This window comes from Bidens hawaiensis, unplaced genomic scaffold, assembly GCF_021521415.1.
Source record: "Bidens hawaiensis isolate Kalapana, Puna unplaced genomic scaffold, B.hawaiensis_p1.1 tig00018650_1, whole genome shotgun sequence".
Taxonomy (NCBI): Eukaryota; Viridiplantae; Streptophyta; class Magnoliopsida; order Asterales; family Asteraceae; genus Bidens; species Bidens hawaiensis.
The window spans coordinates 30,538-48,854 of NW_027492820.1; the positions used below are offsets into that span (position 1 = coordinate 30,538).

General features: G+C 40.5%; 1 protein-coding gene across 1 annotated transcript; it reads right to left on the minus strand.

Annotated features, from left to right (window-relative positions):
- Window positions 1–7,851: 7,851 nt before the first annotated feature.
- LOC143556548 (endoglucanase 25-like) lies at window positions 7,852–9,474 on the minus strand. The gene is made up of 4 exons (XM_077045838.1): window positions 9,071–9,474; window positions 8,630–8,943; window positions 8,082–8,540; window positions 7,852–7,995 (listed from the first exon to the last, which is right to left on the minus strand). The coding sequence occupies exons 1-4, from the start codon at window positions 9,432–9,434 to the stop codon at window positions 7,852–7,854; spliced, it is 1,281 nt and encodes a 426-aa protein (XP_076901953.1). The 5' UTR covers window positions 9,435–9,474.
- Window positions 9,475–18,317: the final 8,843 nt, after the last annotated feature.

The following is an 18,317-nucleotide window of genomic DNA, read 5'->3' on the forward strand; positions in this document are numbered from 1 at the left end:
TTGGCTTAAATAATGTATAAATTTCCCCAAAATTCATATGATTGAGTAGATATGACTTGTGCTCCCAGCATGAGCCCTGAGTAGCCAAATTTGTGGATGCAAATAAAAGAATACTTATAAGCATAATAAGGCAACACGATATTCATTGAATAACACAATTATTTGATACATGCTGCAAATGTTATATTGACTTCTAGACAATAGATTACAAGAATAGAGACTAAGAGAACAGATGAGGGTATTTCTCCTTCATTTGATCTTCGCGTTCCCATGTAAACTCGGGTCCGCGTTTGTTATTCCATCGAACATTCACAAGCGGTATGCGGCTACGCTTGGTCTTCTTGACCTCGCGATCCAAGATTTCGACGGGTTCTTCAACAAAAAGCAGATTGTCGTTAATTCGAACCTCGTCGACGGGAATGAGAAGGGCCTCGTCAACAAGACACTTCTTTAACTGCGAAACATGAAAAACATTGTGAACTCTACCGAGTTCCGGCGGCAGCTCAAGACGATAGGCAACTGGTCCGATCCTTTCAAGGATTTTGAATGGTCCAACATACCTAGGAGCGAACTTTCCCTTCTTCCCGAAACGGACTACGCCCTTCCAGGGGGAAACTTTCAGCAGAACACGGTCACCAACTTGAAACTCGAGTGGCTTGCGTCGTTTGTCTGCGTAGTACTTATGCCGACAACGGGCGTCTTTGAGTCGCTGTTGAATGATAGCGATTTGATCGGTTGTTTCCTGTATTAGTTCCGGGCCGATGATCTGTGAATCCCCGGTCTCGGACCAACACAAGGGTGAGCGACACTTGCGACCGTAAAGAGCTTCAAACGGCGCGCATTTAATAGAAGAGTGGTAACTATTGTTGTAAGAAAATTCTGCCAGCGGCAGATGAGCTTCCCAACTATTACCGAATTCAAGGATACAAGCTCTCAACATGTCCTCTAGGGTTTGTATGGTCCTCTCGCTCTGCCCATCAGTTTCTGGATGATAGGAAGAGCTAAGCTTCACACTTGTCCCAAAGGCCTTTTGCAAAGATTTCCAGAACCTGGAAGAAAAACTGCTGTCGCGATCAGACGTAATGCCCTTAGGCACACCATGACGGGAAACGATCTCACGAATGTATATCCGCGCCAACTTTTCCGTAGTGTAGTCCTCACGAACCGGGATAAAGTGAGCGGATTTAGTTAGAATGTCCACAATAACCCAAATTGAGTCATGACCGCTAGGCGTCCGCGGTAGCTTGGTGATGAAATCCATAGCTAACTCTTCCCACTTCCACTGAGGAATAATAGGTTGCTGAAGCAGCCCAGACGGCCTTCGATGCTCTGTCTTGACTCGCGAACAAGTCAAACATCTCATCACGTATAAAGCGATGTCTTTCTTCATCCCGGGCCACCAATAATGAGGTTTAAGATCTTGATACATTTTGCTGCTGCCGGGATGAATCGAGTATCTGGACTTGTGGGCTTCACTTAGAATAAGCGTTCGAAGAGGCTCAGAGTTTGGGATCCATGCTCGATCAAGAAAATAGAGGATGCCGTCCAACTTGGTTTCGAATTTCTGTTCGGCTCCACACGACAAAACGCCCTTGAGATCTCCATTCACAAGCGCCTGATTCTGAGCTTCGCGAATTAAGGAGGGAAGATTGGATTGAATTCGAATAGAGTGCAGCTGGGTCCTTTCTTTACGACTCAATGCGTCAGCCACCACATTAGCCTTTCCCGGGTGGTAGCGGATTTCACAATCGTAATCGCTGAGAAGTTCGACCCAGCGTCGCTGCCTCATGTTCAACTCTTTCTGATGGAGGATGTGCTGTAAGCTCTTGTGGTCGGTATAGATGACACACTTCGTGCCGTACAGGTAGTGTCTCCAGATTTTTAAGGCAAACACCACAGCACCCAACTCGAGGTCATGCGTGGCGTAGTTCTTTTCGTGCACCTTGAGTTGTCGAGAAGCGTAAGCGATGACCTTCCCTCGTTGCATTAAAACGCAACCGAGGCCTTGATTTGAAGCATCGCAATAAACGGTAAAGTCATCGTCACCTTCCGGAAGCGATAGAATCGGTGCACGGCAAAGTTTATTCTTCAGAGTTTGGAAGGCTTCCTCTTGATCTCGTCCCCACACGAAGGGTTCTCCCTTCTGAGTCAGAGTGGTCAAAGGCAAGGCAATCCTGGAGAAGTTTGAGATAAATCGGCGGTAGTAACCAGCCAATCCAAGAAATGAACGGATTTCGGTAGGTGTTTTAGGCGCTACCCAATTTCTGATGGCTTCTACCTTGGCAGGGTCGACGTGTATGCCGTCGACATTGATAACATGTCCCAAGAATTGAACTTCCTTTAGCCAAAATTCGCACTTGGAGAACTTGGCATATAGTTGTTCCTTCCTGAGAAGCTCCAAAATAAGCCTGAGATGAAGCTCATGATCGGTCCTCGAACGAGAATAAATGAGAATATCGTCTATGAAAACAATGACAAACTGGTCGAGATATGGACGGCAAACGCGATTCATCAGATCCATGAAAATGGCGGGGGCATTGGTCATTCCAAAAGGCATAACCATGAACTCGTAATGACCGTAACGAGTTCGGAACGCAGTTTTCGGGATATCCTCTTCCAGAACACGCAATTGATGGTAACCAGAACGCAGATCGATCTTAGAGAAAAACGTAGCACCCTGAAGCTGATCAAAGAGATCATCAATTCTCGGTAACGGGTACCGGTTTTTGATGGTCAGTTTATTAAGCTCCCGATAGTCAATGCACATACGGAAAGTCCCATCCTTCTTTTTGACGAAGAGTACTGGGGCTCCCCATGGAGACGAGCTAGGGCGAATGAATCCCTTGCCAAGAAGTTCTTGAAGCTGATTCGATAATTCTTGAAGTTCCAGCGGAGCTAGACGATAAGGAGACTTAGCAACAGGGAGAGCACCAGGAATAAGATCGATACGAAATTCCACCTGCCTGCTAGGAGGAAGTCCAGGCAGCTCATCGGGAAAAAACATCAGAAAATTCACGCACGACAGGGAAGTCCTGCAGTCTCTTGACTTTGGATTCCTTGAGAGTAACACGGGCTAGAAATGCGGGATACTTCTTTTGAAGGTACCGACTGGCTTTTAAGCAAGAAACGATTCTTAGGCATCCACCCGACCTATCCCCTTGAATGGTTAGAATTTCACCAGAAGACAGAGGGATACGAATAAGTTTCTCGGCGCAGATTACTTCCGCGCGATTGCTAGACAGCCAGTCCATTCCCACAACTAGATCGAAGCTTCCAAGACGAAAAGGTATAAGGTCAATACTGAACGATGTGGTGACAAGAGTAAGGGTGCAATATCGAATGACAGACCTCACTTGTGTGGACTCTCCACTAGCAAGTTCAACAACCAAGGCAGGTTCCAACTCGGAAATTTTTAATTTCAGCAAAGGAACCAATTCGCAAGAGACAAAACTCCTATCAGCTCCTGTATCAAATAGGACAGACACCCAATTGTTGTTAAGAGTAAACGTACCAGTAATAACATCGGGGTTTTGGCGTGCTTCGGCAGCTCCAATGGTGAAGGCCCTCCCGCGAGCCGGAGGAACGTTGGTGACGCGAGGGCATCGATTTCTGTAATGGTCCATCGCGCCACACTCGAAGCAGCCTCGAGCAGGGTTAGGCTGAGGGTTAGCATTCCCCACAGCCAATTGGTTGCCAGGACTCCTGCAGCGCTCCACCAGGTGTCCGAATCGTCCACAATTTGTGCACTTGCGGCACAACTCACTTGTTGGGTGATGATAAGAACATAAGTTGCACTTGGGATGCGGCCCAGTATATTCCTTTCTCGGTCTTCCCTGAACTGTTGCGGCTGAAACGGGGGCCATGGAGTTGATAGGCGTAGCACCAGTGATCGCAGTTAAGTAGGTCGCTTTCCGCTTCCTATTGTTCCCCTTTTTCGCTTTCCCATCGGAAGATTTGCCCTTATCCTGATGCAAAACACCGGACCTGAGCTGTTCCCTGGTCAAACGGGCAGTGAGATCGATCACTGCCTTAAGTGTAGTGGGGTCAACTGCAACCGCAATGCCCCTCATAGAGTCCGGAAGACCGCTGATGTATTGCTCGACAGCGCGTGAAGCTGGGGTAACCATGTGGGGCACCAATAGGGAGAGTTCATGAAATCTCTCCGTGTACTTCATGTGATCGGCGCCCTTCATCGTGTGCGCCCTAAACTCAGCCTCCAATTTCTGGAGTTCGGTTCTCGGAACGAACTCCTGCGTGACTAGCTCAACAAACTCGGCCCAGGGCAAGGCTAAGACCGCGTCTCGCCCCCTGGTTCTAATCTCGATATTCCACCACGTGAGAGCCCGTTTGTGGAACATACTCGCCGCGAATTTGACCCTGAGTTCATCCGGGCAAGAGCACATGTTGAATGAAGCTTCGACTTTCTCGAACCACTGGAGAAGACCAGCAGCTCCCTCGGATCCATTAAAGCTCGTAGGCCCAGTGTTAGTAAAAGCCTTATAGAGCCTGTCGGCCTGAAGAGTAGGATTCGGTTCTGGGGCTTGTGGCGCACCCGAGGTTCCTTCTTGCCTTAGGTTGTTAACCAGACCCGGAAGAACTGCTGCAATTTGCTGCGCTATGATGGCAGCGAGGTCAGCAGGGTCAGCATTGACGGACGAGCGACGAGGAGGCATTCTGAAAAAGAAAAAGAACGCGCAAGAATGATACCGGGAATAAGAATAACAGGATAAGGAATAGCCAAAGAATACATCGCTACGATAGACACAATTAAAGATGCAGCACATAAGCACATAGCAAGCACATAAGTGTGGGCGTGTGATAGTGATGCATGAATTATCTAGAGTTAAGGGTCCTAGGTTATAGTCTAGGTCGGTTTCCTAATTCCCTATAACCATTGGCTCTGATACCAATCTGTCACACCCCGGTCGTAATGGCGGAAAACCGAGGCGTGGCGACTAGGTCGTGATTGATTGAGCACAATAGTATAAAAGTCTAAATGCATAAACATAACCAAACTGTCAAATATTACATCATCCAGGTAACATGAAACAAATTGTTTTAATACAAAATATCAAGTTTCCAAACAACTCCTAGCCTAGCCTTCATCTCTCTAAGGCCTCTATCAGCTATTAGCTACTTCCTGCTTCATTTCCTGAAAACATGTAATAAAACGTCAACTACAAAAAGTAGATGAGTGAATTCATAGGTTAACTAATACTGTAGTGATAAGCCCTACACAAGCATACTAGGCTAAGTTGTAGGGGTTTATATATAGGGTGTACCATCGGCTAACCCACCACTCCTACAACTTATCCTACTATGCTTGGTATGCTTATCATCTCAACTGAATCTGCAAGAGTTTCGTATAAAGATTCCAATTATTGTTTCCATGCATGCAGGAGGAACGGTATCAAGGATATATGTATAAGATACCCAAGAATCATATGTAACCATGCCATGATGAAAAATGATAATGATGCATAATGATCACACAAGACCTGACATCGACCCCACACAAGACCACACTATGCTACTTGATTTCCTTGATGGTAACCCAAATCGATCACTTTGGGTACCATGAGAGAATTCTAAAGCGTACTTTAGTATCTCTTGGATTCCTAATCGATCACTTAGGAGATCCTTCGGATCCTTAATCGAACACTTAAGAGATCCTTCGGATTCTTAATCGAACACTTAAGAACCCCATAGGTCACGTGTATTCTAAATCGATCACTTTAGAATCCCACATCTAGTGACGGCCTGTCTACCAATCGACCACTTGGAGATCAAACCTATGCACTATTGTGACCTATATTGCCACTGTTCACACGATCACAAGACTGACCAATGAATAATGTGTTTTCATGATAAAGTATAACGGGTACATGACTTTGATTTCCAAACGTCCAATGTTCCCTAAACGCTGAGTGATTCCCATATTTACTCCTGAATATTTGATTATGCATACACAACTTCCGAGAAAGTTAAGGTACGCGTAACCTGCCATGATTACTTGTTTTCCCAATGTTCATTGTTTGCAAAAGATTTGTCAAGTGTTTATGATAAGTAATGTTTGAATAAATGTGTTTTGTCAAAACGTGTACATTTACCATGTTTTCACCCCCAATGATTTGAAAGGCTTTAAAAGAAAAATGGGGGCTATGAACTCACCTTGTTGACTAGGTGTGGTTGCTAGGGCGGTCGGGTGCTGTCAAACGTCGATCCTCTAAGTCTAGACAAGGACATAATAAGTTAACAACACAGTTTAAGTCTAAGAGTGTAAGCCTTACACGATCTCGAGCAAAAACTAGGTTTTAAAGACGAAACAGCTTGGTTCTGACCTGATTCGATCGAATAGGAACACATTCGATCGAATCGAAACACATTCGATCGAATAGACACACATTCGATCGAATAGACACACATTCGATCGAATAGAAACACATTCGATCGAATAGACACACATTCGATCGAATAGAAACACATTCGATCGAATAGACACTCATTCGATCGAATAGACAGACGTTCGATCGAATACGAAGCTCATTCGGTCGAATGAGTTGGAGACCATTCGGTTGCTTTCCTATTCGGTCGACTGGACTGGTTCGATCGACACATTCGATCGAATGAACTGATTCGATCGACTGGTTCGATCGAATGAACTGATTCGATCGACTGGTTCGATCGAATGAGTCTGATTCGACTCCTTCAAGCTGGGCGACGGAGATACCCACGGGTTTTCCAGATTTTCCAGATTTTTGACCCAAAATCGAAGTTTTTGACATGGAAATGCTCGGGATTGAAAGGGGTATCGATTCCTAGTACTTTTAAACACAAAAGCTTGCATTTTGACACCAAAAATGACGGTTTTTGACCAAGAACACACTTGACACAAAAGTCGGAGTTTTTGCTCGATTCGGGGCGGGTTTTGGTTGTAAAAACGTATGATTTTCAAGAAGATCTTACCGACAACAACGATAAACAGATTGGTGGACTCGAATCTTAGATTGGATGACTTTCTCTCACTACTCTCTCTCTAGAAGTGGGAGTGTTTGGGTGGGAAGTGTTGGTGGAAATGAAAGAGATGGTGTAAGAATACTTGATTTTCCGCTTAAATACTCGGGTGACTCGGGTTCGGGTTTAGGCTACCGACGGGTCAAGACTAGTCGAGTTCATAAGTTTTTAAACAAACTAAAACTTTTTCAGCAAAACTTTTATAAACCATTTTCCGAATAATTATTTAAAATCTTTTTTTTTTTTTTTTTTTTTTTTTTTTTTTTTTTTTTTTAAATAAGAACATTTTATTTTTCAAAAGCATAAAAATTAATATTTTCCAGGCGTAAATGTCGTTTTATAAAATAAACATTTCAAATGATAAAAGCAGATTTCTCCAATGATATGGGTTCCGAACTTATCGTCCAGAACCCCAAAGTGTATAGTTTCCGATGATTCCTTGATTTTTGTCTACCAGTCAAATTCCAGGGCGTTACAACCCACCTGCAACACAAGATAATCATCATCAAACTTAGCACAAAAGTCGCTGGTTTGGGTTATCTGAATGGGTTCGAGTAAGTTTCACGGACAGGATTAGCTAATTATGTCATGTTTAAGCTGATTGGGCCATGTTCGTGGTAACCCAATTGGCTTGGGGATGGCCAATTTAACCCATCTATTTATTTATTATTTGTTTTGTGAAATAACTTCAATTATTTGGTAGTTAATTGGTTTAAAAATAAATTGGCACAGTTTTAACATAATCGCTTCTGTTAAAACTTGTAAAGTACCAAATAGTTACCTTTTGGTAAATTTGGTACCAAAAGGTAGACCAAAAAAAAAAAGTAAATTTAATCACTAGTTACCTTTTGTTCGGTTAAAACTCGTAAAGTACGGCAGATAGGAGCACATAATTATACTCGTCTGGTTATGAAACGTTTGCAGCGTTTCTTCATATGGATAACCAGGGCTCAAAAACAATCTCAACCGAGTCAACAATACCTAAAACCACAAAAGAGTAAATCATCAACAACTAATCCAAGTCCAACTATACGTAGAAAGCTTCAAAAACTTCAGCAACCACTTACTTGAGCTCCGGTAAGCTTATTATCCCAGCTAAGTACACCGTAATCGGGGCCACCCCAAAACGCACCTGCATGCTTTGCAAGCTTTGGGTGACTCGCAAGATAAAGATACGACTGATTCCCGGTTGCATAATACATCCAAGTCCCACCCCAGACAAACTCATCCCAATACATGCTCGAGTTATAAAATGTTGCAGCATCGGCCCCATTGCTGTAACTACCTCGTTGGTCTCTAGCAAACTTCCAGAGCGTTGCAGCACCATGGACAAGTTTCTTTGAGTAAGCTTTGTTGTCTTTGAACACAATTGACGCAGATGCTAGAGCTGCTGCCATCTCAGCTGCCAAGTCAGAGCAACTCGAGCACTCCGTTACGGGCCGATCGTAGTCGATGTCTTCGGGTCGCATCCAACAGCTGTGGTCGTTAGGGTCGTCTGGACCTCCAGATGTGTCACCTTTCCCAACCTATTAAAATTAAAGTTTTCAATCATATAATTCAAATGGTGATGATTAACCAGAAGCAGGATCCGTTTTAATTAAAATTTAAAACTGACCTGTGCAACGATTTGGGTGATTGAATCAGCAGAAGAATTAAAGGTTTTAAGAAAGTAATCAGTGCCCCATTTAATGATTTCTTTAACATGATTAAGTTCACCAGCAGCTTCATATTTAGCACTGTATTCGATCACACTCCAACTTAACATGGTCATTGCAAAAGCTTTTGGAAAATGGAACTTAATCGCGTCACCAGCGTCATAATAACCGCCCACCAGATCTTTCAAAACCGCAGCTGACTTATCAGCTTTCCCGTCATTTAAACACGAGTTGCCCCTCCACGAAACATTATTATGCTTTGGAAGTTTTCCAGCTGCATGAATCAAACATATATAAACACTAATTCATTTCATGTGTCTAAATTAGATTGTTCATTAATTTTAATTATAAATCTGCCACCGACACCTTTAAAACTACAATTAATTAATACACATACTCACATTTTTGAGCGTTGAAGAAGTTGAGAGCTTTCCCGAGGGCAAGAGTGTAATTATCAGGCGGCGGAGGGTGTTTATGATGGCGTGGCACTGTTTTCACAATCAAAGCAACAAAGCCAGCGATGAACCCAGCTGCCAGCATCAACCCAAGGGTCCAAACAAACATCTTACGGCTGACAATAATACAGCCCAGATCCACGTACTTCCTCTTCTTCTCTTCTCCGGGACCCAACAGCCAGCTCTGTTGCGTCTCGTCTAAGGGCCGTGCCTTGTCCAAATCGTATAAATTTCGGCTTCGCTCCGACTCCGTGCCCGACTCCGCGTTGTTTATTTCCAATGGCCCGCCCCATGGATCACGTCCGTACATGTAGGAAATCAATCAAAACCCACAACCGATTTGGACTGTGAATGTGAAGGAAGTGGGAGTGGGGGGTTCTTCAACATATAATATAATAATGTGTTTGCTGTTCGGTGATTGATTGATTAGTTAAATAATAATAATAATAATATTTTATTGGTCAAAATGAGAATCGGGTGGCGACTGACTGTCGAGTCCATTAAAAGACAAAGACAGACTGTAATGGCTATTATGCAAGAACCTTCAATTCTGGATGCTCACATTTTATCCAAGCCCCTGTGTTATTTAAATGTAACCAGATGGTCCTTGTGCTCTTGGCCGGATCCAATATGGGTTCACCTTGACTTCAAACTTTTATATTAAAACGATATATAAAAAATTTCAATAAACTCAAAAGATTTTCAGAAGTGAATTAATAACAAAAGGTTTAAGATGTTGATGTGGTAAACTCATTCTCCCCATTACCGTTCAAATCTTAATTTGAGACTGGTTTGGTAATGATTTTCTTTTTCTTAGTACCTGTGTTATTAGTTGGAATTTAAAAAGCTAAAAAAACGCTTCACGCCTTCGAAACCAATTGGTTGTAATTTTTTTTCTCGTTTGTAATACATTGTAGCTTCAATATGTGTTTTTTAGATTAACATATTGTTTTATTATGATATCGTATTATATAATATTCTCCGACCCAACCAAACCGACCTGAAAATTTTAGCATTTGGTTGCACAGAATTGACCACCGACAAAAGGTAAACCCACAGAAAAAAAAACCTGGATCCGTCACTGCTTTTCTTTTGTTTGTTTCGTCAATAGTAACATGGCAGGTTATGGGCGTGTTACAACAATTCCTGTTTTGCTGTATGTTCTACATGTATGTCAGTGGTTTAAAAAAGGGAAAATTCTTAATATAACCTTTTTGATAGAGAAATAAAATGTGTTTTAGCCCAAAAATTCTCCAAAATTCCAAAAATAACTCACAAAATATGGACTTGGTCGACACATTGGGATAATATCCAATAAGATTTCTAGACCAATTGTAATTTGACACGTATAAAAATTTCTGGCAATCTGGCCAAATTTTTGAAAATCTTGAGAGAGCCATCCATATTTTCTCACTAAATATTTTTCTCAAAAGTAGTTTTCCCAGACGGTTTTTTATGTTTCCTAACTTATACATCAAACTTATAAACACCTTAAAAAATGTTCCTTTAAATTCCGTCTTCCAATATGCATTTAAGACGAATTTGTACCAAGGAGACGAGATTAGGTTTCGTTCTTATAAGTTGAAATATCGTCCATGCCGACAAGATTTATTTTCAATCCGTCCACACCGACAAGATTTAAGTTTAATCCGTCCAGACCGACATGTAATATAAATAATTTTGATGAATTAATTTTCCTTATTTTTCATGTTTATATATATCATTCTTCATCTTCTTCTTCCATTTTTCATTTTTTTCATTGACGAGATTATAATTTTATTCTTATAAGTTGCCATTTACCACCATAACAAACCACGACATTATTTATATATCATGTCGGTGTGGAAAGAACAATCGATAACACCATAGCAATTGAAGAAGGAATGGAGAATGGAAGAAGAAGATGAAGGATGATATATATAAACAAGAAAAATAAGGAAAAATAAGTCTTAAAAAATATTCATATTACATGCGATGTGGACGAATTGAACTTAAATTGTAGTTGTGGACGGTTTTAAAATAAATCTTGTCGGTGTGGACGGTTTTAAAATAAATCTTGTCTGTGTGGACGAGATTTCAACTTATATGAACAAAACCATAATCTCGTCTCCTTGGTATAAATTCGTCTCAAATGCATATTGGAAGACAGAATCTAAAGGAACATTTTTCAGTGTGTTTAGAAGTTTGACGGATAAGTTAGGAAACATAAAAAAATCGCATGGGAAGACCACTTTTGAGATAAATAGATAGTGAGAAAATATAGACGGCTCCCTCAAGATTTTCAAAAGTTTGGTCGGATTGTCAGGAATTTTTACACGTGTCAAATTACAATTGATCTAAAAATCTAGTCAGATCTTATCCCAATATGTTGAGTTAGTCCATATTTGATGGGTTATTTTTGAAATCTTGAAGAATTTTTTGCTAAAACACATTTTTCTCTTTATAAAAAAGTTATATCGGGAATTTTCACTTTAAAAAATCATGGGATGATTGTAGATTGTCTAATTATCATTATGATTCACGATTATCTTACAATACTATTATAGCAATACAATGTTTCACATGACATTCAACTATGGTGTTCACATCGTTGCCAAGTCATCTATTTTCCTTTCTTATTATTGTCAAATCATCTCAAAACCTTTTTTATTAAATAAAAAATACATGACGAAGACGGGATTCGAACCCGGGAGTGAAACCAAGATAAATGTTTTAAGAAAATTCATTCTAGTCATTCCACCAGGCTATATATATATATATACATATATATATATAGGGTTGAGTTATAATAAGAAGATTAGTTTTCCTAGGAAGGATATCGAATAATCTTGTCCATTCATTTGAGAATTGAATGGTTGAGATTAGATTAAAGATATCATCAAGTGTAAAACAAGGGTAAGGGCATAATATGGATAACACATTTGTTGATTTTCTCACTCCACATGCAAGGCACAAGTCAAATTCCCCCATCATTTTAAAACGTCAATAACTTTTTTATACGACATTTTTTTTTCAAAACAATTTCACCATAAAAACGAGTGTTTTTTTATCTTTTATATGAGTACCATATTGCTTTATAAAAATATAAAAAAATTCATGGGTTTTTACAAGATGTGTTTTATCATACTTGTGTTTTACAAAATTGAGTTATACAATTGTGTTTTATTTTTTCATAGTGTTTTTTGCATTGTGTTTTTTACATTGTTTTATTTAATTGTGTTTTCATTGTGTTTTTGTCATTTGTTTTTATTATCATAGTGTTTTTTTCCATTGTGTTTTTTACATTGTGTCTTTTTCATTGTGTTTTTCATAGTGTTTTATTTTCCGGCGAAATTTCTGAATACTTTTCCGGCAAGGTGGTGGCGATGGGTGGCGGTGGGCGGTGTAGGAGATGAGTGAAAATTTAAGTGGATTTTAATTAAGTGTGTTTTAATTAAGTGGTTTTTGAAATTAAATTAAGTGGGTTTCAATATTAAGGTAGTAGACTAAAATACCTCCTTCCTAGCCTTTTTAGGAAAACCAAACTTCTTATTTGATCCTTTATATATATATATATATAGACATACGGTGTGGTGTACATGTGCTATAAATGGAAAAATGAAAATTAATCCTAAAAAGGAAACGAATCCTATATATTCAATGCTTCAAAATCAATAAAATAAATACAAAATCTTGAGAAAATAATAAACAAATGAATATTAACCCAAAAAAGAAAAAACTCATTATTTATAAAAATTTGTTATATATATGTATATACACTATTATTTATTACTTATTACGTCATCCGGGACGGTCCGACCTGTGACCCGGTACGGAGTCCGGGTCAACATCCGGTCCGGGTCTAAAAACATTGCATACACCATATTTAATCCTTAAGATTTTCCAACCCCAATCATTTTAATCTCTCTCTCTCTCTCTCTCGGCTTATTACCTCCACCATCTCCTATATTCGGGTAATGTAGATGAGGATTAATCATTTTCCGGTAAGGTTATATTTTATAGTCTAATGGCCAACAATGTTACATGATTTTCCGGTAAGGTTATATCCTTTTCCGGTAAGGTTTTATATTTATTTTAATTGTTATATGATTCTGTTAATATCTCTTTAGGTTGTTTATCAAAATCCAAAATTGAATTGATATTTTGATGTTATTACGGTTTTCCGGTAAGGGTTTCCTAGAAGGTTTTATTTGCTACTCTAATGTCCGATATCATATTATTCCTTATTTCATTTACAATTGTTTTTGTTTTCCGTTTTTATATTAATTATTATATGATTTTCTTATAATTTCTTTAGGTTCTATATCAAAATCGAAGATACAATGGAAAATTTCCCTATTTCGTTTTTCGGTAACGCGATTCAAATATTCTGGTTATCAATTAGAATATCAATTTTACATTTGTTTACATAATTCAAATCTTCAATAATTAGTAATTTATTTATTATGTGATATTAATATTAATATTTAATTTTTTTCATTTCAGGTTATGTCCCCAACTTGATATAACTAACTTCATGGATTGAGGATTTGTTGATAAGATTTCTTATTTTTTGTTTAATATTGATGTATATTTTTGTTATTATTCATGTATTTATGTATTTTTCACAATTTATGTAATTTATTTGATTTTTATATAATCAATCATATATTATTGCCAACCGAAAAATATCACCTTGCTCGGAACATATTTGTGTTGGTTAAATATGTTATCTATATTTATATGGTTTGTTGATATATTTTTCCACCCGTGTGTAACACATGTTATATCCTAGTGTGTTAATAAACCTTTAAAGTTCCAACAAACAGAAAAAGATTGATGAATTTAACGTTTTGAAACTTTGAATGCATCATGTAAATCGAGTTGGCAGTACAAAATCTAAATTTTCTACCTTTGTAATATATATATTTTATATTAATGGAACAAGTTTATCGTTTAAAAAAATATAATTGAAGAAACACGAATTAACCCGAAGGTTTAATGAGTTAGTCTGAGGGTAATGGTTAAGTATTCCCCTTGATGGGTTATAATCTTTCTTGGTGCAGATGAGTATATCCTGCAAAAACAGAACACCGTGAGCTCATTACGAGGAATGGGGGGGGGGGGATTCTCTGGTAACCTCCCTCCGGCGTGAGAATCAGTACTTGGTAGTACAGTAAGAATGTATTGAGAGAGAGAGAGAGAGTTGTAATATTGGATTGTGGATCCTTTACCGTTTGGAGATGCATTGGTATTTATAGCCGGAGGAGAGAGAGTGTGGCCAATTGCCTTGTCAGCCTTTCCACCAATTATATTCTCCACTCGTGCGGTTGTGGAGGTTAGTGGAGGTTGGTGGACATCATGGCCTTTTGTCATGGACGTGTTGTACTATTTTGTACCGTCCTTTATGTGTTGTCCAATCCCCGTTGGTTGGGTGATATTCCCAATGTATATTTTTCCTTTTTATCCCATGCTGGTGTAAATTTTTGCGCTACCATTCCCAAGGTTTCAGGGAATGTTTATTATATTAGGCTATGGTCTTGGCACCATGCAGCCCGGTCAGTGCACAGTTTGCCCGCTTTTATTAGGCTAAGGTTAAGGCGCCAAGTCGTTCGGCTGGCGCATAATTTGTCTTACCAACGAGTGTTATATTAACTTGACGGTGGGTTTAGTACCCTACCTCTACAAGCCCCCCTAGTCCGTGGTTGCCCTTTTTGAAGAAAGGGGGCTATGGACTTATCATGGGCTTTTGATAGCTAATGTGATTTCTAGCTGTTTGTTTTGTGTTGGTCAGTTAACATTTGGTATTACCCATTTGGACGCTTGGTTAATGAAAACCGTTCCATGACGGAGCCTATTTTGGCTGGTGGTTATTGAAAACCATCCCATGGCGGAGCATATTTTGGCGGGTATTTGGCGGGTATTTGGCGGATGGTTATTGAAAACCATCATATGGCGGGGCCTATTTTGGCGGGTGGTTATTGGAAACCATCTGATGGCGGAGCCTATTTTGGCGGGTGGTTATTGAAAACCATCCCATGGCGGAGCCTATTTTGGCGGGTGGTTATTGAAAACCAACCCACGGCGGAGCCTATTTTGGCGGGTGGTTATTGAAAACCATCCCACGGCGGAGCCTATTTTAGCGGGTGGTTATTGAAAACCATCCCACGTCGGAGCCTATTTTAGCGGGTGGTTATTGAAAACCATCCTATGGCGGAGCCTATTTTGGTGGGTGAATATTGAAAACCATCCCATGGCGGAGCCTATTTTGGCGGGTGGTTATTGAAAACCATCCCATTGCGGAGCCTTTCTTGCCAACACTTGTCATCATTCCATTCTTACTTGGGTGGTGACGTGTTATTTGGCGGGAAATGTTGAATTAAATGAATGTCAGTGAAACGATGATTTGACATGATAGTTTGACGACTGTTACACTTCGCAGTGCAGCTTTTTCGTTTGTGTCAGGCACGTGGGCGACAATCCCGGTGACGCGCCCAGCTGTAACACATTTTCCTGCCATTTCATTGGTGTGTCACCTGGCGGTTGGACCGCGTGGCCTTCATCCCTTCTGTACCCCTTTTCCCACATTAATTTCGATGGGTATAAAAAGGAGAGTTACCTCTTTGGGATTTCATTATTCGCCAAAATTCCCTTCTTGTAAACTCCACTCTCCTTTGATTTTCTTCCTTCGTTTTATGGCCGAGTCATCTCCACCCACCAAAGTCAAGAAGAACAATACTATGGAATTCGTCGGTTGTCGTATGTGTAACATTACAAAATTTCGAGTCAATAATGTTAAGTTTTTCAAGACAAAGGACCAATTCTACCAATTTCCAAACCTTAGGGTTTAAAAATAAATATTCTGACTTTCTGTCCCTTCGCGATACGCGACGGGACAAAGGACAAGCCCATCGCGTATAGCGAAGGGCTTAGTCAAACCTTCTAGAAGAAGGTCAACGGCGATACACGATCGTCGTGGAACCTACGTCATTGCGTATCCCGATGACGTGGCCTGACACCTCTGGCACACATTCTGCCACGTGTCCACACGTGGCACACCGTCTGCCACGTGTCCCGACACGTGGCCACATGTGGCACGTCGTCCGCCACGTGGCACACCGTCTGCCATGTGGTGCAACGTGGCAGATCTATATGGTGACTGGCCTGGGCTACGTCGCGATACGCGACGTGTGACCAGAAGCAGTGTTGTAAAACTCGGCCTAGGTGGCAGAGTACTCGGCGCCTAGGCGCTCCTCGGCACTTCACTACACCGCTTTCTTCTCCAAGGTCAAAAAACTCGGAATCGGCACTAGGCGGTCCAACTCGGTCCTAGGCGGGCCAACTCGAACCTAGGCGGCTCTACTCGGGCTAGGCGGTCCAACTTGGTCTTAACAAAATTTTGACATTTATTAAAAAAACTCAATTTCTCCAAGAGCTCACCACTGCTTTTTTTCCTTTTCACACTAAGACGCAACCTAATTTATGTTCTAAACTTGCAACCACCATTTTTATCATCCGATTTGAAGTTCTAAACTCGCAAATCTTATTTAAGTACGATTTAGGTACATCTTTCATCAACTGAGACATGTTCTTGAACTAATATGTGTGTGTTATTGATTGTTTTTGTAATTTTCATTTGTATTTTGTAAAATATTTAGTAAACTTTTCATATTTGACATATATATAATCTCCGAAAAATGAATTTCTTTATAAAATACCATGTCCGAGTACTCCCCGAGTACACCCCGGCTATACCGAGTACTCGCAACTCCCTAGTCGACCGCCCTGGGAGCGCCTAGCGACTTTTGCAACCTTGACCAGAAGGCCATCGCGTATCGCGATGGGCTTCCAGGTTTTGCCTATAACTAGCAATTCTGGGATTCACATTTTCTCATCCTAAATCCAGTCATCCAATCTCTCTCTAACATCTCACTAGAATCTCATATCCATATTATCAATCCACCTTGAAAAGCGTGCCCCGATTCCCCGTTTTTCATGATCGTTTACTCGAAGTTCATGCCACCATCCACCAAAGTATCAACTGTAACACCACGGGAATTTTGGGCCAAAAATGTCAAGTTTCCAAAGTATAGGGATCAATTCTGCCAACTTCCAAACCCCAAGGGATAAAATGAAAAAATATGATTTCTTGTCCTCTCGCGGTACGCGACGGGACAAAAGACAAGCCCATCGCGTACCGCAATGGGGCTTGGTCAAAGTTTCTAGAAAAAGTCAACAGCGTACGCGATCGCGTTGAGCCTACGTCATCGCGTACCGCGATGACGTGGCCTGACACGTCTGCACCTTTTCACCACGTGGCACACCGGTCGCCACGTGTACCAACACGTGGCACACCATCTGCCACGTGGAGACACGTGGCAGACCTACTGGGTGACTCACCTGGGCTACGTCGCGGTACGCGACGGGTGCCCAGGGACCGGGCGCGGTACTCGATGGGATCCAAATTTTTGCCTATAAATAGCAGGTCCGGGGTCTTCATAACTCACACCCAAATCCAGCATACAATCATCTCTCTACTCTCTCACTAAGCCTCGAAATTCGTGCCAACGATCCACCTCGAAAACCGTGCCCCGATTCCTCGATAAACGTGCCATACCTCGATATTCGTACAAGAAGGTGGTGGTGCTTTTACATCCCGACGATTATCTCGAAGTGCATGCCGAGAAGATTGGGTGCCTCGATTTGCGTGCCAAAGTGAAGTGGCGATCAAAGCAAGTGTTGAAAGGACTAAGCGGCGTAGAAGTGCTGCTCGAGTATCTAGGGAATTATAAGCCGAGGAAAGGTAAGGCTTACTACCCGACTAAAATAATAATAAAATATTATAAATGCTTAATACCCTAAGTCGGAATTATACTCGATGCTTAAGAAAAGAAAATATATATAACAAAGAAAAGAAAAGAAAAGAAATATAAAAGTATAGGTATATATATATAGGTGTGTGTGATTATGTATATATATATAATTCTTTGTTATGATTATTATTTAAGTAATAAGGGTATTCTTAAATAATAAATGAAAAAGAATACGTTTCTTAGAAAAGAAGAAACGTCGGGTTTTTATAATAAACTAAAGGTTTATAAATATGGCTTTTAAAACTAAAGGTTTTAAAGTAAAAGATTATTGAACTAAAGGTTCATCGAGATAAATAAGACTAAAGGTCTTAAGCCGGATTGTATATCCGACTAATAAAAGG